Raw genomic sequence first — 27,770 nt, 5'->3', positions numbered from 1 at the left:
GCACTTTGCAACCTGTAGATCAGCTGGAGACGATTGCTATCGGAATTTCCTGATCATAGGGAAGGGAAGAATGAGGAGAAAAGGAAGTGATTTTTCCTACCTGTCAATCAGGTTTTGTCTATCATCACTGAGGTCATATAACCTTCTGTGGGATCTTGATCACTGTGGCAGGATGGGAAGGGGAGACTTTGGCCAACAGGGATATCCTGGGGGGGTTTCATATGGAATCTAGCCAACTGGAGAATCTATACATGGGACCATAATCCCTATAAGGTTCACAAGGACTTGGACCCAGGTTTCCCAAGTAGCTGATGGACTCCTGAATGAAGCATTTCCTTCAACTTATTTTACCTCTCTTCTGAGGCACTGTTGTATGGTGTCCATTTGAACCCTCAGACGCAAAATGGAACTAGTGGTATCTGGCTCCTGTTCCAGATGATCACGACTTGTACCCACATGTTCGAAAGATCTGTTGGCTAATTCACCACCACCCTGGTCAGGTGGCCCTGATCAGCAAGAATCTATGAAGGCGTAAACAAACTTCCTCATGCCTGACTGCCCGTATCAAGACTACTAGAACCTTGAAAGGTGGCTCTTTTTCCATGAGCATGAGCCAGACTTGTCCTGCTTTGCCCCTTTCAATTTTTAATTGCATTTCTTAGGAGTCCTGTGTCTCACATAAGCCAGGGAATAAGAGGGATGGTCTGTTCACTTCTTTTTTTTAAATTTACAATGGCACTGGGCATTGCCTTTTTCCCTACTCCCAGTAGCTGAGTCTTCTGGGTCACATTCAGAATGAGATATGACACTGCTGGCTTTTTAGGGAGTCTTGATATTTTTGCTTTTATTTTGTTGGCACTTGGACTCATAAAATATCAAGATTGGAAGGGACCTCAGGGGGTCATCTAGTCCAAGCCCCTGCTCAAAGCAGGGCCAATCCCCAACTAAATCATCCCAGCCAAGGCTTTGTCAAGCCTGACCTTAAAAATCTCTAAGGAAAGAGATTCCACCACCTCCCTAGATACCCCATTCCAGTGCTTCACCACCCTCCTAGTGAAAAAGTTTTTCCTAATATCCAACCTAAACCTCCCCCACTGCAACATGAGACAATTACTCCTTGTTCGGTCATCTGGTAACACTGAGAAAAGTCTAGAGCCATCCTTTTTGGAACCCCCTTTCAGGTAAGTTGAAAGCAGCTATCAAATCCCCCCTCATTCTTCTCTTCTGCAGACTAAATAATCCCAGTCACCTCAGCCTCTCCTGATAAGTCATGTGCTCCAGCCCCCTAATCATTTTTGTTGCCCGCCACTGGACTCCCTCCAATTTTTCCACATCCTTCTTGTAGTGTAGGGCCCAAAACTGGACACAGTCCTCCAGATGAGGCCTTACCAATGCCAAATAGAAGGGAAATCATCATGTCCCTCAATCTGCTGGCAATGCTCCTACTTATACAGCTCAAAATGTCATTAGCCTTCTTGGCAACAAGGGCACACTGTTGAATCATATCCACTGCAATCCCCAGGTCCTTTTCTGCAGAACTGCTGCCTCGCCATTCGGTCCCTAGTCTGTAGCAGCGCAGGGGATTCTTCCGTCCTAAGTGCAGAACTCTGCACTTGTCCTTGTTGAACCTCATCAGATTTCTTTTGGCCCAATCCTCTAATTTGTCTAGGTCCCACTGTATCCTATCCCTACCCTCCAGCATACCTACCACTCCTCCCAGTTTAGTGACATCTGCAAACTTGCTGAGGGTGCAGTCTACACCATCCTCCAGATCATTAATGAAGATATTGAACAAAACCAGCCCCAGGACCGATCCCTGGGACACTCCGCTTGATACCGGCTGCCAACTAGACATGCCAAGTAGACTTCAGGGTCTACTGTCTTGTCCTAATGGAGACAGAGGGGCCTGAGGCCTGTAAGAGGGGATCTGGAGAAAGGAGGGACTCTAGCCCATGAATGGAGATGCCAGAAGTTAGAACTCAGATCTTTGGTTTCAGGTTGGAGAAAAAAAGACAACAGATTATGGCTACTGAAGCTGGCTGCAGGTGGTAGACCATCTGAATAAGAGCCAGCTGAGTAAAACATCTGGTTAACAGCTGACATTGGAAGAACAGAAGTAGGTGTAAAATGGCAGAAGGGGATACCTAACACGTTCCTTACTGGTACTTGGGATTTTTGATGGGTTTGAGCTGTTTAGTTGCCAGTTGGTCTGAGAAGCAGAGGGAGTGGAATAGACAGTGGGTTAGGACTGCAGCCAGGAGCAGTGGCTGTTACGATGTGGCCCTCCGCAGTTTTACTCCTTTCTCAAATTGCTTCCTTCATGCCCAGGGACAAGAGGATGAGGGACAGGAGCACCTATAGCTGACTCTCCCGGATCTCTGAGCTAAACTAATTTGGTTCCTGCCTGAGTCATTCCTGGCTGGATTGAAACCACCTAGATGTCTCTGGCTGCAGATTACAGAAAATGCAGAGGCCCCCCCATCAATGCATTCAGTGATGAGGGATTTCAAAAGAAGCAATCCTTGGCCTTCCCCTGCTTTCAGGGCTTTTCTGCCATTCCCACACATCTCTGTATTTCTGAACCTCAGTGAACAAATCCCATCCAGAAAACTTCTAGGAAACACATCCTCCACCCAACTACACAGCTCAGCAAATCAACCCAGATGATATGCGTCAGACCTTCACCTAATAATTTTTGAGGGTCATTTGTTTTAATTAATTCCCTCTCTCCTCAATGTTTATAGAATGGGATCCTGTAAACAACTGCCTACAGCTGAGGAGGCAGAATTAAACTGTCAGGCACTTCAAGGAAAGGAGAAGTTTCTCTCTGCCCATGTTGTCTGGATCTGTCCCCAAAGATGAAGAGGTTTGAAGACTCACTGTAAGAGCTGTGGACTTTCTGATATAGAAGAATAACTCTTTGGACAGCATGTGTGTCTATGGGCCTTAAAAGCAGATTGCCAAACAGGCCTTGCAAATCCAACAAAAGGACTTTGCTGGGAGGCGCACTACAGAGGCAGTAGAAAGAATAGGAAAGACACCCAGAAAATTAAATATGTAGTCCTCTAACATGTGCAGGTTTGGACTGTCCACATCAAATACATATACATTGGACTTAGCATTTAAGTCAAGAAATCTTCAGTGTTTCATAAAGGATTAAAATTAAAATAGATTTAAAAAGTTAGATTTCACCCAGTATAGTTTTGTTGATAAAAAAGTAACTAATTTAGACAATTTAACTGATTTCCTATTGACTGTATGTCAGTATAAACACACTTTTTCATTAAGAACAGTAATAACACATTGTAATTCACTGCTAGTGCATTGCTAATTAGAGCAACCTGACTTGGATGCCTGTCACTGTCTAATATAGTTTCTTAATCTATGATGCTGAGCATAACTACAAATCAAAGTCTGAGTATCTCCAACATGAGACAAGCAGTTTCTGCTGCCAAGGGAAAAATTGAAAATCAGTTACCACTTCCCTCCCTTTGGGGTACGAAGCCTCACTACAGTGGCATAAAATCAAACTAAATGGATTAAAATTTCCATTACAGTTTTCTCTTGATGAAATAAGAAAAATTAACCACATTCAAAATACTTACGTTACGGAGTATGTCAGTCCGCCCATGTACAGAAAATCATGGACAGTCAGCACCATGAAAGTGTTTTTCAGCACTACTTCTGGCAGTGTTTATTCTTACCAAATGATTGCCATGAGTCAGAGGTGGTAGCTGCAGCTGCAGATCCTCCCCAGGGGTCTGTTTGGTTTGTTCCAGCTGTGGGTCCCCAGGTTTCGGTTTTCGGAGGGGCTGGTGCTGATGAGGGCAGTGCATCCATGAGATCCAACAAAGTTGTGCGCTGTGGGAAGAAATGTTTTTTAAGCTTTATTAAAGAGGACTACACTACCGTGAAGTGACATGCCCATCATGTCACAAAGCAATATTTTGTTCCGTTACACACCCTGCTTGATCAGCTGCATGGTCTTTAACCTGCACGGATGAATTTTATCTACCACAACAAAATCCCAGAAGCATATACAGGCCCAGATTAAGCTATATTTGACTGTATTTCATCATTTTGCAGCATAACCAGGAATTTCTTAATTGAAGGCACTACCTCCTTCTTTTTGGGAATTTTAATTGTGTCTCTGCGACTCTCCTCCAGAGCCATCTGTAATCTCAGATCATCTCCACGTCGGAGGCGCTCCTCCTGCAAAGGAAATCAACACTGTTGATACTGACTGTTGGGCTAAACTGTGCCTTTAAAATGGTGCAGTTTGCTCCCTCCATGTGCCTAACCCACTTGGCAGGCCAGTGCAGGGAGAAGACCTGCTATAGCCTCAACTCGCCAGCCCCTTTGGAGCAATTTGCACCAAAGAGGTGTGCAGTGGGTTACAAAGGACAGATTGTCCCTTGCCCATGATGTGATGAGGGTTCTTTGGGTATATCTCCCGACTTATGCACAAGCCAGAACAACCTGACCCTAGTTCACTAATCTTAAAAATGAAATCATTAAACTTATATAGACAGTCCACTTAAAATCTTTGTTGAAAGCTTGTCTTTTTTTATACCTTTCACAGAATGAGTAAAACAAAGATGGCTTAAATAATGAACTAACAAAGACGAGGGAATGTAAAGAAAGTAGACATTCCATCTTCAAATTATTATAAACCATTTCCCCTTTAAAACATTCAAGATTGAGACATCTGCTTTAACTTCATATTTCCTGGCTTTTGTCAGTCTCTCTCAACGTTTGATAGAATTGTTAGGTCTACAAGGAACCAAAGAGTTGTTCTTCTAGTGAACTGTGCACTTTTTTGTGGGATTCTAAAAATTTTTAGGCCATCTCTAATATGTTTATGTCAAACTGACTTATTTCAAATGATTTTGATTCCATCACCACTTTCTGAATTTCATCTTATTCCCAAATAGTTGTATCTTTTTCACTTTTAGTTTAAGTTCATTATTTCCAGCTTTCCTGCTAAATGAGAAAAAAATCCTCTTCCTTATGGTATCCATTTGCAGACAGAAGAACTTTTGTATTTAATGTACAGTTAGAAACTGATGCTTGTTGTAAAAAGACTGAAGATCATTATGGAAGTGCCTGGCATGATTCCATAATTAAGGGTGAGTTTTGAATGTATAGCTGAGATGCAATCCCTTCGTTATGTATTAAGAATATAATATAAATCTCCCCAATATTACAGCATTTACTGTGAATACAGAATGAACTTACTGTGAAGTTACAAAAAATACAGTAGACTAACAAGTTAAAATTAATTAAAAATGAGTGATTTAGGAAAATGAGCATTCCAGGTCAGACCATTTCTTCATTTTTTTTGTCCCAAATGATTGTAACAGAATAAAATGCTGTTCAATCTAAGTAGTTTATACTTACAACTCACTGAAATTTTGTATGCTTTTAAAAAAAAGAAAGGATTTATCTTTTTTTGCAATAATTTTTCATAACTGAAAGTTCAGAAGGAACTGATGAATAATGTTCTTCCACAGAAGATGGCTCATTTCAAAATGGCAGACATGTCTTATTCTCAGTGGGTCTGAAGCCACAGCTGCCCTCATCCAAAATGGCTATTGCTTCACAAAGCTCCCCAACTGGAGTGAAACCGAATTGCGCTCCTGGAAGACGGTGTTCCCCTTTGCAGTTAGAGCACAGACAGAGAATAATTATAATACACAGGAAACTCACCTGCTCTGCAACTTCTCTGCTCATTGCTAATGCAAGCTGCAGTTGGAGCTCTTCCTCTCCGCTTGTCTGAGGTCGTGCTTGCTCTAGCTCTGAAGAAACTCGAGGGGATGTAGCTGTTGAAGGAACAGAAACATATAGAACATAAGAGTATATATGAAGCTTTATGAACCTCTTAACATGCCTGATCAAATTCACTCTTCGCACTGTGTTTCATTTCTATACAGCTGCTCCTGCAAGCCAAGAATTACAAACATTGGGCCTTATCCTGAGAGGTGCCAAGGACTCACCACGCCCACTGACGTCAAATGAGAGTAGAACATGCTCAGCTTCCTGAAAGATCAGACCCACTTCCATGATGTCAACAAACAAGATGACAGCAGTTATAAAAAGAGACTTCTGGAACAATTTGATAGTTTAGAGGAAAACCGTGCTTGAAAAACAAGGGATTAATTTATTAACAAGCATTATAATATCAAGAAATACTGAGTATCTGACTACAACAGCAGCTAGATATAAAAATGCCACAGCAAATCAGAGCTTTAGAGATGGGGTCGCTGGTTTCATAAACTGTGTGGTTAAATCATTCAAAAGATGTTTCTCTTACTGTACTGTAATAACTTTGCTGAGAGCTAGCCAGTATGTAGGTAAAAAGGGATACCACCCACATTTTTATAAGCTAATGCTCAATCTCAGTCTAGACACATAAGTAATCTATTCACACATACAGTTTATAAAATAGTAATATTCTCTGCAAAAACATTTCATTCAAACAGATTGGTAATTAAAAAAAGATTAAAAGTCTGGTATTAAGGAATATCTTAAAGGTAGGATGCAATATTTCATAAGAAGCCTTGTTTAAAGAAAATGACAGCAGGTATAGATATTTGTATTATAACTACTACGGAAGTCTTCGTCTAAAGGTCAAGAATTTATCTGCTGAGAATTAGCTGCAAACCTATGCTGTCATGTCATTATACAGTAATGAAAAGCAATCAAAGATGAAAGACTACATGCTAAAAAAAATGCTTCTGTGTGTATTAAAGCAGCCTTTTTACAACTGTAACATTTGTATTACAATAGCAAGCAGACACTCCGATCAGATTTGGAACTCCACTATGTTCACTGAACTACTACTAACTAACTTTTGTGCTCTGTCAGGGATTACTCTGTGTACGCTGAAACATTGTTTCACCAAGGCATGTCAGTTGCTGTTTAACATTTCAAATACGAATTGTGATCCTGAATAATCCACTAACATTTTATTAAAAAAAGGTAAAAATTCATTTACACTGAAAGCTAGATTACCCAGGTAGTAGGAAAAATGAATGTTTCTTCTAAATAGCACAGCTTAATGTTTAAAAGTTAAATTGCTAAATGGTCATTTTAAACACCGTTTTTAATCACCTTTGATAAGAGTATTACCCCTCCACATGATTCTAGCCAATAACATTTCCTGAATTGGTATAAATTTTGACTTTTCACCAACCCTTCTTTCTGGCTGGAAAGTCACCTTAAAGGAAGTCTATGCTGCAAGGAAAAGCTAGCTCCAGAGCAACATGAGGCAGTTCCATTTCCTCCCTACTCTTCGACTAGGCATGCCATTTCCACTGCATTCCAAATCTAAAGGAGCGATGGATGAATTTAATACCTGAACTATATACTCTGACACTACTGATCCTTCGACTTCCAAACCAGCCAGCCTGGCCCACTACTTTGAATTCTAACCATATCTACATTATTTAACCACTGCAACCTCTGCCAATCTTACTACTTTCTCAGACCTCTTCCCCATATAATCAAGTTTTGTCTACTTCAAAAGTACTCTTTACTCCCAAAAAACAAGGCCAAAAGAATCTTACACATGGGAAGAACCTCCAGGTCTTCTACAGATCTTAGCATACCAATCACTAATCGAGATCTCCACTCTTCATTTACACATTTCAACACTCAGTTATATATGTACTCAGCTGAATTTCAGGGGAGTTGTATACTTACATCCCCTACTTTGGGAGATAAGAACATAATTCCTCAAAAACACTGGTTTTCAACCCTTTTTCATTTGCGGGTGCCTAAAAGGTTTCAAATGGAAGTGCAGACCTCTTTGGAAATCTTAGGTATAGTCTGCAGATCCCCAGAGGCCCATGGGCCACAGGTTGAAAACTAATGCTCTAGATAGAAAAGCCAAAAGATCTGAAGTGCTCTGAAAATATAAAAGGCTCCAAAATGTTGCCAAGTGAATGAATGGCAAAGGAGAAGCAAAAAAGATACTAAGTAAATAACCAGCTTCATTCTTAATCACAACGTCATTCTTGCTTTTTTCTTTAGCTCTCAGCTTCTGCCTTTTGATGCGCTGCCTGCGCTTTTTTTTTGGTTCTCTGGGGATGTTTTGGTAAAGAAGCGAGTCATGCACTGCAATCTCTGCCACTCTCAAATTTATATTTGGGCTCTGTTAAATATAGCATACCAAACAATTGCAGCTGCCACAGAAGATCCTGACAAAAGAAGCAGTCTGAGATAACAGGATAGGCCGATGCTAAGGGCTTTGCTGCCCAGTACCAGTATCCTACCAGTGGCTTTGGTGACAAGCAGGGAAACCTGTGAGTAGCATTACTGTACTGTGTCGTCTTAAGCTTCCTTGTAAACTTCTAATACAATCACAGGTAGAGCGAATTACAATAGTCAGCCTGTAGTAGAGGGATAGTGTCGCAGCAGGCACAGGGGAAATGGAGTGTTCTTGCTGCCCAAAGATGGAAAGCCGCTCCTGATGACCAACATCAGTACAGAACCCAGCAAGGTTAGGCGGCACACTGTCTTGAACTTGGACAGCATCATATGCCCATGGATAGTCCTCAAAATGCTTCTCTTCCAAATAGCGTAAGTCCAGCCTATTCTGTGATCATTTTAAACCGCTGTTCCTCATCCAGGCTTTTATTTCCTTCATGTATCACGACAGACAGAAGACAGTTCTGTCTAGGCTGCAGGTAAAGGACAAAAAATGCTGAGTGCTGCTGATTTCATAGCCCTACATAGCTCACATCTTGTCTTCTCACAACTGCCTCCAAGGACGGAATATAGGTGTTAAACAGCAGCAGTGACAGGGGCATCAACATGGCTCTGGGATCCGAAGGAATGAATGTAGGCAGATTACTAGTACAGGAAAGTGACAAGAAAAATACACTTTTTTTCCTCCATACTACAAAGACTATTAAACCCTTTCTACATTGCAGATGAACGTATACAAGCAATGACTGCTGTCAGCAAGAATCTAGCTGGGCTTCCCTGAATATTGTGCACAATGATTTTTCCCCTCTACAAGTGTTCTTCATCTGTGCTATAGAATATCGGGGGGTGAGAGGGGGAAGCTGTTGCTAGCATGGCTTCAAAATTATGTGGATGGGGCTCATTACGTTAACTCCGTTATTATTCTCCCCATTTCCCCTAGGAAAGGGATTCTTAGAGCTTGTGTTCATAGTAATTCCAGCTTGTAGGGGCACATATGTTGCAATATCCCAACTACTTCCACACTAAAAGCTTCAAGAACGAGTGGAAGAAATTCACTCAACTCTCCCCCTCCTTCCATTTCCTCCTATCTCTGAAAAAATGTGCTAAAGAATGACAATCTTGCCTTATACCTCACTGTTCCCAATAGCGACCAGTATTCAGCAGTGCCAGGAACTGAATACAGCTTCACTGTTCCCAATAGTGACCAGTATTCAGCAGTGCCAGGAACTGAATACAGCTCTTAACAAGAGTAAGCCATATAAAACGGCCTAAACATCTTTTAGAAGCTTCAGTAATTCAGCATATTTGCTTTTATTATTTTTAAATTAAAACTGCCTTTTGGAGGTCCCAAATTTATTTTGTCTAATTGAAATTCTCAGTTGTGCTTTCTATGAAACAAACACTGAAGGAAATTTAACATCTTTAATTAACCCATGTGAGGTGCTTATAAAACTGCATTTGCACTAATGTGGCCATCAGCACATTTTTCATGGAAGAATTAAAATAAAGTGCACCAGTATTATTTAGTATTGACTTCTTTTTCCCCAGCAACTCCATTTTTAAATTCCTGCATTATCAGAACTGCCCCTGTATATCGGCCGGTTACTGGCTTACATGTTTTCATTGAAAGGATCCAATATAAAGGTTATTGCCTTAGTAACAGTATCTCTGCCACACAAAGAATCTCTTATACCAAAGCACATGACCATTAACTCAGATGTTTATGTAAGATGGAATTGAATAGATCAATTCTGACCTGTTAAGCTCGCTTTGTTACTGCTTTGAGCATTTTCAGATTCAGGCATCTCCAGGTCACATGGAAACAACTGTGTGGGATATTTGCAGTTACAGTGATAAATGCCATTGTCCTGCTTTCTCACCAAGTCTATCTACAGTATAAAGAAATAATTTCCAACTTCAGTTAATCACTGAAGCAGGATTCTGTTCTAGCATCTGTCTTTATTATCAGCTATGACGTCTCTCGTACGTATTTACTGATCATTTATTATACTTTGGCTATACCTAAAAGCCAGCTGAAGAACCCCAAAAATTTCAGTTAATATATTATAGTAAACAGACAGACATTGATGTAAACAATAACACTGCTGACACTAGTAGAAAATCAGACACAGCATAAAAATAGGCCTAGCATTTTCACCCAAATACTTAGACTACAATTTTTGGAAAGCATCTCTATACTAAGCCATTTTATACGCTATGGGGAAGAGAGTCTGGTCTCTACCCCACTGTCCCAGGCACTCACTTCAAGGTCTAGCTTGATTGTAAAGTCAATGGTATCTTCTGTGACAGGCATTGCTATGATGTGTAGATCACAGAAACTATCATATAAAGAAAAAAGGGAACTAATGCAAGACTAAAAAGTTTATAATACCACCAGTACATCATCCTACAAACAGACACCAATCCAGTAGTAACCATATACAGATACAGTATGCTAGTCTAATCAGACAGCAATCAGGTAAACAGAATAAAGAAGAAGTGATACTTCCAAAGAACCAATATCTAAATCTCTCCAACTGTGAAATGTAGCACACAAATAGTACGTTCTACGAGTTAATTTATATTCCATGAGTCTATTGGTATAAAAGGGTATTTCAATGACAGGAGGGGAATTATGGCATGTAATAAAGTAATGTGTGAAGAAGTCAGATTTACTGCACAGTGTCTTCATAATTAACTTTGGAATGTCTCATTCCAGTTAGTGATTGGTAGGAGAATAACTGATTTTATGGGTTAACTTTGAAACTTCTCTCATTCAGTATTCAATTTAGTTTTTGATCACGAAAAAAAGATTCATTCACCAAATAGCTTAAACCTGAGACCAGTTCACACCCGTCAGACTTTTTTCAGTTACTGTGGCTCATGAAATACTAACATCCTATCTTTTTTTGTAAAAATACACCTACATGGATAAACAGTAATGGATACATAGATTTAAAGCATCACCTCTCTGCTTTGCAAAAAAATTAACAGTGTTATCTGGTCCATTCTGAGAAACCAGTAACTTAAAGTGCATTTTGAAAATCATCTAATATTGAACAGATCCCTACAACTTTTTCAATTAAGTAGCGATTTTTATATCAGCTCTTTAATCCTCCCTTAGCTATATCTTGAGAGAGGGGTTTAAAGCATTTATTGTTATTTAAAAGTTTGAATATAGTAATAATATTCATCTTTGGTTTTAGTCCTTGTGGTACATGAAGTAATATATAAGGGATAATTAAATCAAGTTATCTGTTGGGCATCACTTTTTAAGACTACACACTACATAATGAGTGGGGTCCCACAGGGATCAGTTCTGGGTCCGGTTCTGTTCCATATCTTCATCAATGATTTAGATAGTGGCATACAGAGTACACTTATAAAGTTTGCAGATGACACCGAGGTAGGAGAGGTTGCAAGTGCTTTGGATGATAGGATTAAAATTCAAAATGATTTCAGACAAACTGGAGAAATGGTCTGAAGTAAATAAGATGAAATTCAATAAGGACAAATACAAAGTGCTCCACTTTGGAAAGAACAAATCAATTGCACACATACAAAATGGGAAATGACTGCCTAGGAAGGAGCACTGCAGAAAAGGATCTGGGGCTCACAGAGCATCACAAGCTAAATATGAGTCAACAATGTAACACTGTTGCAAAAAAAGCAAACATCATTCTGGGATGTATTAGCAGGAGTGCTGTAAGCAAGACATAAGAAGTAATTCTCCGCTCTACTCTGTTGGAGTACTGTGTCCAGTTCTGGGCATCACATTTCATGAAAGATATGGACAAGTTGGAGAAAGTCCAGAGAAGAGCAACAAAAATGATTAAAGGTCTAGAAACACAACCTATGAAGGAAGACTGAAAAAATTGGGTTTGGTTGGACTGGAGCAGAAAAGCCTGAGAGGGGATATGATTATAGTTTTCAAGAACATAAAAGATTGCTACAAGGAGGAGGGAGAAAAATTGTTCTCCTTAATTTCCGGAGACAGGACAAGAAGCAATTGGCTTAAATTGCAGCAAGGGTGGTTTAGGCTGGACATTAGGAAAAAATTCCTGACTGTCAGGGTTGTTAAGCACTGGAATAAATTGCCCAGGGAGGTTGTGGGATCTCCATCATTGCAGATTTTTAAGAGCAGGTTAGACAAACACCTGTCAGGGATGGTCAAGATTGGTGGCTTCCAAACTTTTTTAATGGTGACCCCTTTCACACAGCAAGCCTCTGAGTGCGACCCCACCTTATAAATTAAAAATACTTTTTATATATTTAATACCATTATAAATGCTGGAGGCAAAGCCGGGTTTGGGGTGGAGGCTGACAGCTCACAACCCCCCATGTAATAACCTTGGGACCCCATGTGGGCTCCCAACCCCCAGTTTGAGAACCCCTGGTCTAGATAATCCTTAGTCCTCCCATGAGTGCAGAGGAGTGGACCAGATGACCTCTCAAGGTCCCTTCCAGTCCTGAGATTCTATGACATGGCAATAGCCCAAGAAAATAAATGAGCTCTACACACTCCCTTGGACTAATTAGAGTTGTTCGCATACTAGTCCATTTTCCTCACTACTGTATATGCTCTGACTTTGGCCTGGTGATGCTTTAGCATAGGACACAGGGAAAAAAAAACTTACAAACAGGAGTATTCTGAATTTCCTTTGGTGAGAAGTCCAATTAACTAATTCTACTGACACTCTCTTGATATTGAGTCAGAGAGAGAAAAGGTTGAATTAGAAGAGCAAAAACTGAAAAACAAAACATTTCATATGACTAACAAGCAACGTTAAAACTAAACAGATTTCAGACTTAAACACACATCTAAGATTACTTAGGAAAACTCTTAAAACAACCTTAAGACAGCTCCAAATTTTGCAAACTTTAGAAATGCTCTTTTTAGGACATCTTTCCTGTCACAGCAGCAAAGAATCCTGTGGCATCTTATAGACTAACAGACGTTTTGGAGCATGAGCTTTCGTGGGTGAATACCCACTTCCTCAGATGCATGTAATGGAAATTTCCAGGGGCAGGTATATATATGCTAGCAAGCAAGCTAGAGATAACGAGGTCAGTTCAATCAGGGAGGATGAGGCCCTATTCTTGCAGTTGAGGTGTGAAAACCAAGAGAGGAGAAACTGGTTCTGTAATTGGCAAGCCATTCACAGTCTTTGTTCAATCCTGAGCTAATGGTGTCAAATTTGCAGATGAACTGAAGCTTAGCAGTTTCTCTTTGAAGTCTGGTCCTGAAGTTTTTTTGCTGCAGGATGGCCACCTTAAGGTCTGCTATAGTGTGGCCAGGGAGGCTGAAGTGCTCTCCTACAGGTTTTTGTATATTGCCATTCCTAATGTCTGATTTGTGTCCATTTATCCTTTTCCGTAGAGACTGTCCAGTTTGGCCGATGTACATAGCAGAGGGGCATTGCTGGCATATGATGGCCAGCAATGGTATATTATGGTATATTACATTGGTGGATGTGCAGGTGAATGAACCAGTGATGGTGTGGCTGATCTGGTTAGGTCCTGTGATGGTGTCGCTGGTGTAGATATGTGGGCAGAGTTGGCATCGAGGTTTGTTGCATGGATTGGTTCCTGAGCTAGAGAGTTATTATGGTGCGGTGTGCAGTTACTGGTGAGAATACGTTTCAGGTTGGCAGGTTGTCTGTGGGCAAGGACTGGCCTGCCACCCAAGGCCTGTGAAAGTGTGGGATCATTGTCCAGGATGGGTTGTAGATCCTTGATGATGCGTTGGAGGGGTTTTAGCTGGGGGCTGTATGTGATGGCCAGTGGAGTCCTGTTGGTTTCTTTCTTGGGTTTGTCTTGCAGTAGGAGGCTTCTGGGTACACGTCTGGCTGGAGCAGCTGGAGTGCCACACTAAAACAGATCAACATTGTTTCACTCTCATTCTGCTGAGGACTGGTTGACACCCAGAATAATGCAGGATTCCTGCAGTCTGCTGTCTAATTTAGGCTCCTGTTTAAGGTGAACATTAAAAACATTGCTACATTGGAATGGCTGGTGGTTTCAGTCAAATTCTTAGAGAACAGGTTTCCATGTCAAACACCATCGCCTCTGACACTCATAATTGTATTAGGAACACTGTTCCATTTATCAGCAAGAAAGCTATGTACTGAACTGATCAGTACATTTCTCACAGAAATTTTAAAATGACATACCTAAATTGGGCACCCAGATCCATAGTCACCATAAAAAACTGAACCAATTTTCACACACAGCTTCCAATCACTTCAATTTCCTGGACTAAAAACTTTCCTTCTCACCCCTAGGAGGTGGCTCACTGGGTCAGGAATGAGCCACAGTGGTGGTGGTGAGGTGTTACAGGTAACTGTGCGTCAAGATGCAGCTTTGGCTTCCAGTGCTTTCAATCCAACACTAAATCAAGAGTATTAAATTAACCTGAAATAAAGTAAAATTTTGATACAAGATTTCACATAACTCACTTCAGCATATATATAAGATTTTAAAGTTTACCATTTTTTAAGCAGCTGCCCCAAACCCGAAAATTATCAATCAGATGATTTAAAACTAGAAGGCAGCAAATCATCTTTGCTATCAAGGCAGGATCTGTCAATATGACTGCCCTATTTTATTTATTTATTTATTTTTTAAGTTTTAACACTACATCACTGGACTTAATTTGCAGGTGACTTTACTAGGAAATAAAGCAGCAAAAATGTTCACACTGACGGCTATTGCAAAAGCAACATATGAATATTGCTACTATAATAATCCCCTAGGATTACTCCAGCTTTACAACATAACAGTACAATAGCCCCCGAAGATATCTAAAGTAAAGCTTTGGGGAAAGGATTTTATTTGAAATAGTGGATTGTTACGGATCAGCTGAATATACTTGCAGGGAGTTGGGAAATAAAACCTTTATAAAACATTCTCAGAAAGGTGAAGTATCATCATCTTTCATATTATGGAGACAACTCAAATTCTCACCATGCTATTCATTTCCTTTGGAAATAGTATTTAACATACAAAATCTCAGCTCCATATTGAATATAATATACCACTCAAACAACTCACTAAAATACCACCCTACAAGTCTGTGTAAGAAATAAGTACATATTAAAAATTGGGAATCATGGATAAATATAATTTGGCTGGCTCAAAAAGGTAATGATACATCAAGCATCAGAGTTTTCCCATTTTCAAATCATAGTATTGGTCCAATGACAGAAAATACTTTGTGGCTTAGGACTTGTCTACACTTGAAACACTATAGCAGCACAGATGCAGCTGCGCCACCGTGGTGCTTCAATGTAGACACTACCTACACACTGATGGGAGGGGTTCTCCTGTCGGCACAGGTAATCCACCTCCCTGAGATGCAGTAGCTAGGTTGATGGAAAAATTCTTCTATAGTAGAACCTGAGAGTTACAAACACCAGAGTTATGAACTGACCAGTCAAACACACACTTCATTTGGAACCAGAAGTACACAATCAGGCAGCAGCAGAGACAAAAAAAGCAAAAAAGCAAATACAGCACTGTGTTAAATGTATACTACTAAAAAAATTAATGGAAAGTTTAGAAAAAAAGACTTGACAAGGTAAGGAAATGTTTTCTGTGCTTGTTTCATTTAAATTAAAATGGTTAAAAGCAGCATTCTTTCTTCTGCTTAGTAAAGTTTCAAAGATGTATTAAGTCAATGTTCAGCTGTAAACTTTTGAAAGAACTTAAAATGTTTTGTTTCGAGTTATGAACATTTCAGAGTTACGAACAAACTTTCATTTCCGAGGTGTTCATAACACTGAGGTTCTACTGTTCTGATGTAGCACTATCTACACCAGGGGCTAGATCAGCTGAACTGTGTCACACAGGAGTGAGGATTTTTCTCACTCTTGACTGACAAAGATTGGTCGACCTAACTTTTTAATCTAGACTAGACCTTGGAACTCTTTTCATCAGACTATCTACAAGCCCTTTACAAAACTTTGTATTATCTCCATTTAAAGATGGGGGGGAAAAGGCACAGGGTTTGTAGCCACTGGGGATTTTTGTACATGCTACAGCCACAAGTGTAAAAAGTGACCTTCCCCAGTGCATCTTACCCACACTGGAAACTGGAGGGGGAGGGAGGAAAAGGAGGGGCTTTTCAGATTAACCCTGACCAGCTAACATTTTGAAACACTTCTTGTCTGCACTAGATAAAACCACCAAGTCGGGTTTAACATGTTAGTTAACATGTTCTCCCAACACGGTGCACTCTCCTAGTTTAGACAAACCTTTAGTGATATTTCCCCCAAGCACTAGTGTGGGGTCAGCAAACTAGAGAGGAAAAAAACTGAATCTCTGGGAATCCTAGGCACTGCTATGAGATTTCATGAGTATAAAAAAGTCTAGACTGTCTATTTTAGGGTCTGATTTAACTTCCAAAATCAATGAGAATCCTGCCAATGATTTCAAAATCCCATCAATCTGGCTCATAAGTACTTCCAAGGTGTCTATCACTGTGGTATAATTTCTAAGCACTGATTAAAGAGTGCATGAGACTGTCTTATATTGGGCAGACATCCATCTAATGGCAAAAAGAGACATCACAAAATATAAACATCCTCAAAGCAGGAATAAAGCTTTTTTGGAAGAAGCGATCACGTTCACATGCTGTTAACTTGATGTTCATAGGAACATATATTAGCAATATCAGATAAAGAACTGAGAATGGTAGATTTAGAATTATTTTAGTGTGAAGTACAATCATTTAAATGTCAGTATCTCCATAGGGCTGGGAATTAGAGCTCAAGTCTGGTGTTAATTTTAAGACTCGGAATTTGAGCTACAATTAAATAGTTCAGAGTTTAAACAGATGTCAGCAATTTTCCAAGAAATGGAAATGTTACAGATGATAAGTAGAGAAGCATTAACAGTGACTGCAAAATAAGACTATTTGCAAGAACGTTTTGTATTGAAAATAATCTTCCAATTATAAATTTGCTATTACAAATACAAATATTTGAACACCTCTCCTTTGGTGCTACGTAATCCCACCACTGTAACCCTGAGGCAGCACCTCAGAAATGCCATGCTTACTCGGCCTTTTCCATCCCATTCCCATTGCTGCTACTGCTATTCCACCACCTGTCAGTCTACTGCCAGTCAAGCAATTTTATTTACTTAACACCACACATTTCATATCAAGGTACTAAGCTCTTACTGTTTACCATTTGTAGATCACCTAATGCTTTACAACTATGGCTAAGCATCATCATCCCAGTTTTACATATGGAGAAACTGAGGCAGGAAGGTTAAGTGACCAACCCAAAGTCATATATTAAGTCAATGACAGAACTGAGAATAGAACTCCCGTTTCCAACACCAGGTCTGAAGCACTGTCCACTGGACTCCACTGCCCCTGTTTTCATGACTACTCCCACATAAAACTGTCAAGTGAGCCCTTTTAGGATCACTTTCATGAAACTCATCTCACAAAACCAGAATTATAAGTGTACAAGCCCCATCACAATAAACTTCATCTCAAGTAAAAGGAATGTACACAAAAAGCATCTGATTAAAAATTCAGAGGTATTACCCAGAATTCTTATATGTTGTCTAGCATGAATGAAGCAAAATATTATCTACAAATTCTCCAAGTCAATTACTCAACGAATGAATCCCAAGGGTCTGTTTACACTAACACGACTAGATATAAGAACAAACAAACAAACTTCAAAAGTACAAAATATTTTGAATAGCAAAAAATGAAAATACTAGTAATAAATATATGAAGAAGTGATATAGCTAGCTGTTTACCTGCACCTAAGTAGCTATGGTGGCCTTACGCAGAAGTTTGGAACCATATAAAAATCAACCCACAGGTTTATTGGCTATGTTGATGTGACCTTGCATTAAATTTTTGGAGGGATGTAACACATAAAAATATAAGCAGCAAAGAGTCTGATTCACTCATGAAAGCTCATGCTCAAATACATCTGTTAGTCTATAACGCGCCACAGGACTCTTTGCTGCTTTTACAGATTCAGACTAACACGGCTACCCTTCCGATACTAAATAAAAGTATGATATTTGCATTGGGGTTGGAGGGGAGAGGAAAGAAGGTTTTAGTATGGAGAAGTAAAATATCCTATGGCTAGATATAAGGAAAGGTGTTGTATAGTTTTGGGGTCCCCTAGGTGCTACTACAGTATAAAAATATAAAAACAACCACTGTGCAAACTTTTATAATATAGCACTACTTAATCAAAATGTTATTAACATGAGTTAATAATTGAGTAATATTTAGTGAATGTGTAGATGAACTGTAAATGACATTTTTCTAGAGGTAAGCCTCACATGCTACAGGGTGAGAAAATGCCTTCCAATTAAATTGGATGCCCCTGTACTCATCTCAAGCAGAGACCAGGCAGGGGGGGAAAAGATTATTTTCCTTTTGGAATAGATAGATCAGTGATTTCCTCCTAAACCTCCTTTCAAAGAAATTTCTCTGTGGCTTGCAAAGTGAAATGTTTGCTCTTTCAAAGTAGTTTGCTAGAACTACATGCTCAGACCATATGAGAAGAAAGGATAATGCGACAGACATGACTCATCTTCCTTTGAATGGTCTAAACATGGAAACCAGGATTTTCCATTATCTTGTATTTATTTATTTTAAAGCCTAAATTAATTCTACACTATCAGGGAAGACGTTAAATTTCGGGGGGGGGTTGGTTTTTTTTGCTCACAATATAATACTCTGTGCCCCACCATACAATCTCCCACTCCCCTGGTAACAGAACTGCTACTTTGAAATAGTTTCTGGTTCTCTGGTCATCCGCAGATGTTGCTTTGGTCTATTAAGTTGAAAGGTCTGCTCAATAAAATGCAACAAATTTGTTGTTTGGATTGTTTCAAAAAAATATTTTTAATGCCCAGCAAAACATTTGATGATTAGCATTAAAGTGTTGGGAATGCTATAGCCAGAAGCTCCGGAGCTTCTAAAACGTCCTTACTAGAGAAGCTCAATAAATCCCTGCCGCACAAGTGGTTCTGCTAACAAAGATGTGGAGCACTCAGGTGCACAAGTACAAGACAAATAATGATACACAGGACACTAATATTTTGTTTTGAAAGAATGACCTGAACACGGTTCTGCTATCAAGCACACAATAAAATTCCTAAAACATAAAAGGAATAAGAATTCGGCAGGATACTTTCTCCTGCAGCATGAATATAGCAAAAGAAAGTTTGAACGTCTGATACCTGGTTTAGTATGGCAAATAAAAAATGTTTAAATATACCAACTAATGTATCATTTGTTGAAGAACAGAACCATTATTAACAAACCCTGGTGAGGATCAATTCAATAAATCAATTAAAGTTAAAAGCCATGATACTTCAGCTTAATCTCCTAGCCAAGTATGTTTCAATTAGATTAGTACTCTGAAAGGAGACCTCAAAAGAAAACCTAATATCCTAGTGACACAATAAAGATGCTCTTCTTTCAGAGTCAATACTGAAACAATGCTCCAGCATGATAAAAAGAGGTACTCAGTGATTGGATGTTCCATGTTTTGTTTTTTAATCAGAGGTAAAACAGAGGTTCTGAGTACTTGGGATCATTTAAGAGCCCCTGGTATTTTTCACAGGAAAAAAGTATTAGTTTGGTGCCTGATAAAATTCCAGTTTGGATAATGACGCTTAACATGCTTTTCTCTGCAACTTTAAAAAGATAAAGTATTTTTCACTGCCTATCCTAAACTGTTGTGCAATATTGCTATGTGCTGCTAAATTGCTGCAGCCTTCCACACAACAAGCAGGTGGTACATCATTGGCTGTTAAGAAAATTCCTGTATTTATAACTTGAGAGGTGGTGGTAATTTCGGATGAAGGGCCTGACAAATGTAAGATTATTGTTATAATTGACACATTCAATTCACCATTGACTCCTGTTACAGCACTTCAGATACTGTAAGTAATCATTTAAAAAAAAAAAGTTTTCCTTTAGCATTATACCACAACCACTGAGATTTCAGCCAAAGCAGCCTTCAGCAGATCATTATTTATGTTAAGAAGTGCCAAACCAGACTTCATAACACAAGTGGGCCCAAGCAGCCATACAAAGAACCTATTCCTTTGACATTGTATTCTCATTAATTTTTAGAATGAAACAGTATTTAGTAACAATATTTGTACACTAAACGTTGATACTATAAATGTGCAGAGTAGAGAATTAAGCACTGAAGTATTGAACTGTTACAACAGTATTTGTTTAAAAGAATGGTTGAGCAATGAAGTAAACTGTCATGTTATACTAAAATAAAATAGCAACAAAATAAAAGGAAGTCTGGTCAAACTGATGGATGCAAGGGAATTTCCTGTGCTAATTTTATTAAAGTAGAATTCTAGAAAGAAATCTAAAAGGATGAAGTGTAAAACAAAACATACTTTTCATTACACACCCTTCTCAAAATTGGAAACGTATGGAGAATATTAACTGAAAGAATCCCCTTTGCTGCTCTGCCCCAGTCAGATGTGTCATAATAAACACTGGAATCCATTCATGAAAATGGCTGGATTTCACCACCTTTGGGACAAGGTAAGTAAAAATTGGTTTATAAATCAATTTAAATCAACATATTCATCCTTTCCCCGACTAGCAATTAAGCCTAGTAATTTGTAAAGGCATTAGTACTTCCCAGAAGACCTATAGAGTTTCAGTCACTGCAAAAACCCCTTGTGATCTGTACACTGATATTCTAGAAAGCTCCACTTACTCTCTCATCCAACTGCAAATCAGAATCTGAAAGCTCTGGAACAGATGTTGATTTACAGAACAAAACCACCCTCATTTTTACATGCATTTGATTATCTGTACTTACAGCCATGGTAAGATGCAGGAGAACCTCCAGATTTGCCATATTCTTGCTCTGAATAGCTAGTGGATAGATTAGGCTGACTGGAACCTCGGCCAAATGTGATCTGGTTACTACCAACTCCAGTGGCCACCTGAGCCATACGCTCTTTGGTCTTCAGGGCTTGGGCCCTCTCTGTCTTGAGTCGCTCATCATCCTTCAGAAGAGAGACCAGCTGCTTGGACTTCTCCCTTACATTGATGCCCTGGTCCTTACCATCTCGATCAATATATTGGAAGTCCTTCAGTGTTTGAATAGCAAAAATATTCTCTTTACATTGCTGTGCCACCCTCTCAGAGCCTGTTTTAATCAGGTAATCTAACAGAGTTAGGGCCTTATACACATGCCGCCAGTTTTTGCCATGGTCATTCAGCCGTTTCCAGATCATGCTCATAATTTCAGAAAAGGCTACCACATTGTAAGTCAGATCTGCTATTTCAGTCATTAAGGAACTAGAAGGACCCCAGGGGTCATTGGAAGTTGCTTCCCGAACTTTTATTTCGGCCTCTGAATAATTGTTCACAATGTTTTTCATTTGCCGTCTAATAGACGAAGTCGTCATTTTCTCCCCCCTTTTAATAGGATAAACTTAAAAAACCTTCAGAGATTAATTTTTTTTTCCCCAATGCACGTTTCTGGACTGAAGACTCTGTATCAGTGATCAATTTGAAACATGTTCTGCTAAGATCATTTCCTCCCTTCAAGAAAAAGGTGCAAGACACAGGAAATCATAACCTAAAAAGAAAAAGAAAACAAATTAGTTGTAGCTTTAATTGTTCTTTTGTGAATAAAACCATCCAACCAAATTGTCCAAATCTTTTAAGTCAACTGAAGGTGCTTTCAAGGTCCCTACTGCATTTTATGTGAAGAAACCCACTTTTGCTCCTTATCTCAAGACTAAGGTAAGATTAACTGCTGGAAATTCACACTAAGTAAAAAAGCATTAAAATATACAATAAAAAGAGCATGATTATTACTATACTCTGATTAGTTTATAGGTTGTTTTGTCACAAGCATGCATATTGACAATGAGAGAAAGCTAAGCCAAAGAAATTAGTTGTGAATTTAGTTTTGTTGTGAGGTCTATAGTAATTATCTCATAGGATCAAGTTCCAGAGTCAGATCCACCTCATGGGAGCAAATTTCAGAGTCAGGTCCAGGTCCTTCAAAAGTTCTGTTTCTTGCACTCATGAGCCTCCCTCTGTTGGTTAACAATTTCAATGTTCTAGTGTAACATACTGTTGTGGTAACTCGTGGTCATGGAGCATGTGTATTTCCTATAACCTAATCACACTATTTCTAAGGTATGCACGGACAAATTCATAGGGGGCTCTGAATATTAGGCCAGACACCTTGCACTGGGTTCTATATTCAACTGGGAGCCACTGAAGAGGGGCAGCAGAAGGATGCATTCAAGACAACATGCAAAGCTAAGCAGATCAGAGGGAAAAACAGTTTGTTTATTTTGTATATTTGACAGCACTGTGTGTCTACCAGAGTCACAGTTTCTGCTGCTTGGGAGCATATTTCACATAGCACTGACGAAGGATGTATTTTTAAATTACATGAAAACGGAACTGTAAATCCAAAATATTGTCAGGGGAACTCAAGTGTAAGCTTTATAAATGCAAAACCTTTTAAACTTTTTTGAAGATGATTAGATTTCAAATGGGCACAGGCCCATTTAAGCTTTAGAATGCATTACTCAAGCGAACAGACATTCAGATATTTACGCTGTATGTTTACTATGTTAATTGTATTAATATTAATTATATCCTTTTATTTTCAAATTTAAAAAAAATCGCTGTAATGTTTTACAAATAAAACCAGTTCAAATACTTAAAAAACACTGATTCCATTAGGGAAAAGTTAAGACACTGGCTGAACAACGATTGTACTTTTAAAAATGTTCTCCAGCAATGTTTCTCCAGACTTGTACAAGAAACTGCACTATCAGTAACAAAAGGCATGGGTGAGAATTAACACACTGATTGCAAGCTTAACATTACCATCATTCTTCAAATTATCATCATGCCATTTTGAATGAAGGCAGAATTAAGTTTTGACTTAGGAAGATAATTTTTCCAAGTCAGTAATAAACATACAACAGTGAAAGAACAGTACAAAAGAATATGTCCTTTCAAGATTACAATTCTCAGCAAATAAGATCAATGACAACAAGATTAATTAAAACAGATTTAAAAGAATCTGTAATAATATTTATTCTTGGAAGAATTAAGATAAAAACTATTATAGTTTAAGTATTTCAGAAAGTTGGCCATAAGACCAGACCTGTGTAAGTTTGAAAGCTTGTCTTTTTCCAACAGAAGTTGGTCCAATAAGGATATTACCTCACCCACTTTGTCTCTCTAATAAGAGTTAAAAACAGACTTCAAATAAAATGCACCAGCATAGTGTATTCCTTTACATTTACTTAAATCCAGCTTATAAGAAATGAATTTTGATCTATCATCAGACAAATACCAGAAGGAACAGAGCGTGGTAGTGACCTCTGGATAGGAAACAGAGATTACACTGCTCCTAGAAAAGTCTCCTCAGCTTTGCAGCCCCAGAGTATGGCAGAGGAATCCCCATCTAAACAACTGAATTCCACTCCCTCCATAACGAGGAAAAAAACTGGAGAAGTTTTTTGGGGGGAAGGTTTGCCATAAGATATCAATGAAGCCAATAGTTTGGCAGCATTCAGAAAAGGCTTGGATATTTACATGGATAACAAGAACATTCAGAATGATTACAGTAGGCATAAAAAAATTAATGAGATACTGCAATACCTGGATATAAACCACACAGGAAGTACAGGTTAGGTTAGAGGAGGGAATAGTACTATACTAAAAAAAAAGGATGGATACAGCTGAATCTGTATGGATACTCATCCTAAATCAGGAATACAAGTATACTAATAGGATTACATGACTGGCCATCTGATCAGGAAAAGGCTATTGGGTGCCCAATGTTATGTAAAATTCAAGGACGTAAGTAATAAAACAGCACCAACAAGCAACTTCAACTACCTACATATAAACCAGTAGTGTCACAATGGTTTGGAAAAATAATTTCAACATGCATAGCTGAACTACTAAGAAGCAAACATAATTAAGTTCAAGACCCTTGGAGGAGGATTCTTATAAAAAACTAGCATTGCTCCACTAAGCTTTAGAAAGGAGGATTTCAAAGTGAAGTCGCCTTTGAAAAGACTCTTAATTATTGCTTGACTTCTATCATGTGCATAAGAAACCATGCGTCTTGCACTCAAGAATGTGCCCTAGACTGAAGCACCTATTTTAATGGAGAGGAAACCAAACAGCTAATCCTATGCCCTGAAACAGGCCAAGAGCAGAGCTTCCTCTGATGAGTCACCAAGTGCTTGAACCCCAGCATAGAAGTAAAGTGTATATGATGGTCAATCACACTAGCAGATGGACTGAATTAGCCCCACCGTGGCCATATCTACACTAAGGCCTTGACTACACTTGCAGGTGTGCAGCGCTGGGTTACAGCTGTCTTCGTACAGCTGTGTAGGGAAAGCGCTGCAGTGTAGCCACATTTGCAGCATTTGCAATGCTGTTGGGAGTGGTGCATTATGGGCAGCTATCCCACAGAGCACCTCGTTCCATTTTGGCGCTCTGGGTTGTGGGCGGAGGGTGCGGGTCATTCTGCTTCTTGTCCCAATGCCCCATGATGCATCCCAGCAGCCCCTGTTTTTCCGTCCACGTTTGGCGCCATCCTGACTCTCTCAACGGTTTCTGTGCAGCGCGATTTCTGTGGGAAATGGAGCCCGAACTGCTGAGGAGTATGCTGACGGGACTCGCCAGCACATCACGTTTGGCAGTTGAGCTATTCCTTAAGATCCAAACTGATGAAGAGTCCGACGATGATTGCGAGTCGCCCGACGCGTACAATACGAAATTGCTGCTGGCATTCACGGAAATGCTCAGCACTGTGGAATGCTGCTTTTGGGCTCAGGAAACAAGCACTGAGTGGTGGGATCACATCGTCATGGAAGTCTGGGATGACAAGCAGTGGCTGCAGAACTTTCGGATGAGAAAAGCCACTTTCATGGGACTGTGTGCTGAGCTCACCCCCACTCTGCGGTGCAAGGACATGAGATTGAGAGCTGCCCTGTCGGTGGAGAAGCGGGTGGCTATTGCAATCTGGAAGCTGGCAACTCCAGACAGCTACCGATCGGTCAGGAACCAGTTTGGAGTGGGAAAGTCGACCGTTGGAATCGTTTTGATGCAAGTTTGCAGGGCCATTAATTGCATCCTGCTAAGAAGAATCATGACTCTGGGGAACATGCAGTATATTGTGGATGGCTTTGCACAAATGGGTTTCCCTAACTGTGGAGGGGCGATAGATGGGATACATATTCCTATTCTGGCACCACCTCACTTAGCATTCGAGTATGTTAATTGGAAGGAGTTTTCTCTATGGTTCTCCAGGCACTTGTGGATCACCGTGGGTGTTTCATTGACATTAACATAGGCTTGCCTGGAAAGGTGCATTATGCATGCATCTTTCGGAACACTGGCCTGTTCAGGAAGCTGCAGGCAGGGACTTTTTACCCAGATCGGAAGATAGCAGTAGGGGATGTTAAAATGCCCATTGTGATCCTTGGAGACCCCGCTTACCCGTTAATGCCTTGGCTCATGAAACCGTATACAAGGAAGCTTGACAGGATCAAGGAACGGTTCAACTACAGGCTGAGCTGGTGCCGAATGACTGCGGAGTGTGCTTTTGGTCGTTTAAAGGGGCGCTGGAGATCTCTGTATGGGAAGCTAGACTTGGGGGAAAGCAGCATCCCTGCGGTTATATCCGCATCCTGTACCCTCCATCATATTTGTGAAGGGAAGGGTGAAACATTCAGTCAGGCATGGACCTCTGAGGTTCAACGCCTGGAGGCTGAATTTGCACAGCCAGAGAGCAGGGCTACTAGAGAGGCCCAGCACAGGGCTTTAAGGATTAGGGATGCCTTGAGGGAGGAATTTGAGGCTGAAAACCAACAGTAACGTTTGGTGACTTGCAGGGGAGTGAAGTGCAGTGGTTACAACATTAGTAGGAATCTGTTTTTCCTAAGCTGATTTGCAGTGCCTGTTTCTTTCCTGGGCTAAGGTATCTTTTGACTTTCTGCAATAATAAAGACTGTTTTCAAAGCCAAGAATTCATTTATTGAAAAGAAAATAACTTTACTGACAGACACACAACATTTTGGGAACCTAAAAGGGCAGAGGGGTGTGGTGGGGAACTGTACAGTCACAGGTTTGAATGTGTCATGTCTGGAGTGCTGTGCAATGACTGCTGCACTTCAGGATGCCTATACTGCATGGTGATGGGGGTTGAGTGCAGAGGGTAAGGGTTGTCGTTCTCAGGGCTGGTTGGTGAACATACAGGTGTTGGAGGCAGCTGGTGGTGGTAAGAACCTGGATGCTGGGAAAGGGGGTTTAGAGCTGACATTGTGGGACAAGGGAAAGAGCTTTGGGGTGGGGGTGGGGCCGGCACGGTAGTGCTCTGCCTGCATGGCTACAAGCGCCTGGATAGCGTCCGCTTGGCGCACCAGGATGTTTATCAGCTGCTTTGTGCTTTTCTTCCTGGCCGCTGCGTTTTTCTGGCGGATCCTGCTTTCCCTTTCCCTCCAGTCCTGCACTTTTTGATTCTCTCTGGCAGAGTGATCCATAACTGCTTGCAGCAGGTCGTCTTTGCTTTTTCGCGGCTTCTTCTGGAGGTTTTGAAGTCTTTCAGATGTTGATAACACGGGCATCCGAGAACTCAAGGTTGCTTGTAGAAAGGCAAAAAAGGCAACAGTTAACAGAGGCAGCATTGTTTGTATCACATCAGACAGTTATTCCCACACAGTGAAGGAGTTTACAGTCTTCACAACAGCATAATTTTCCCATACCAAAGAGAATGCACATAACCTACAGGAGCCCCGAAATGGTGAGTAAGGGGGACTGATTGCTTCAGGGCTGTACTGGGATTTCTGTGCATTGGGGAAAGCAAACAGCCGCAGGGGGCACCTACACTGAACACTCTCCCAACATTTTCCACAGGAGTTGATCCTGGAAGATATTTCGCTACTGCGGGTCACCTGGGAAGAGCGGGAGGGTCTTCTACAGCAATGCAGATTCCGTCCTGGCCCCTATGCAGCTTGCCTGTGTGCAGCTATGGTCCCGCTACCCCTCACAGCACGGTGGCGCGGATGCATTAGCCTCACTGGGACAAGGACCACAGTGGCTCTTCCAATAAATTTGCACAAGTGCATTGCCCTCATTCTGGCTGAAACTTTTGAAGAGATTACCGAGGCCGATTACCGTGATGTGATAGACCACATCAATGGGCTATTCCACATCTAGCCATGCATGCATGCTGCCCTAACCCTCCCTCCTCTCCCGAAACATTTCTATACTGAAAATAAAAGCCGCTTACCGGGAACCCTCTCCTCTGCTTGTCCTTCACCAAGTACCGGCTGCTGCGACTGGCTACTTTCCTCCTGGCTTGAGAAGAGCTCCTGTCTGCATGCTTCCTGGGACTCCGAGGTGTCTCCCCCACTCCAATACCCTCACTCTCGGTTTCCTCCTCCCCTCTCTTCCTCTGCCTCCCCCCTCACTCTGAAGTGTCCACCTTGGTCCTCGGATTGGCGGTGGGGTCACCCCCAAGTATCGCGTC

General features: G+C 40.4%; 1 protein-coding gene across 4 annotated transcripts in view; it reads right to left on the bottom strand.

Moving 5' to 3' along the window:
• EPN2 (epsin 2) overlaps positions 1-27,770 on the bottom strand; it is a 65,760-nt gene that overhangs the window by 15,203 nt on the left and 22,787 nt on the right. For 3 of the 4 annotated variants that reach the window (XR_004002380.1, XM_030578165.1, XM_030578164.1), the window contains exons 2-5: positions 21,057-21,824; positions 5,710-5,822; positions 4,120-4,212; positions 3,705-3,861 (exon numbers count right to left, since the gene is read on the bottom strand). Coding sequence is in view for 3 of the 4 variants with exons in the window: in XM_030578165.1 (XP_030434025.1) it covers positions 3,705-3,861; positions 4,120-4,212; positions 5,710-5,822; positions 21,057-21,651 (958 nt within the window). In the remaining variant the exon portion in view is untranslated. The remainder of the gene's footprint in view (positions 1-3,704; positions 3,862-4,119; positions 4,213-5,709; positions 5,823-21,056; positions 21,825-27,770) is intronic. The other variant, XM_030578167.1, reaches the window with a different exon arrangement.

This window comes from Gopherus evgoodei, chromosome 10 (genome assembly GCF_007399415.2).
Source record: "Gopherus evgoodei ecotype Sinaloan lineage chromosome 10, rGopEvg1_v1.p, whole genome shotgun sequence".
Classification (NCBI taxonomy): Eukaryota; Metazoa; Chordata; order Testudines; family Testudinidae; genus Gopherus; species Gopherus evgoodei.
This window is presented reverse-complemented; position numbering and strand designations above follow the sequence as displayed.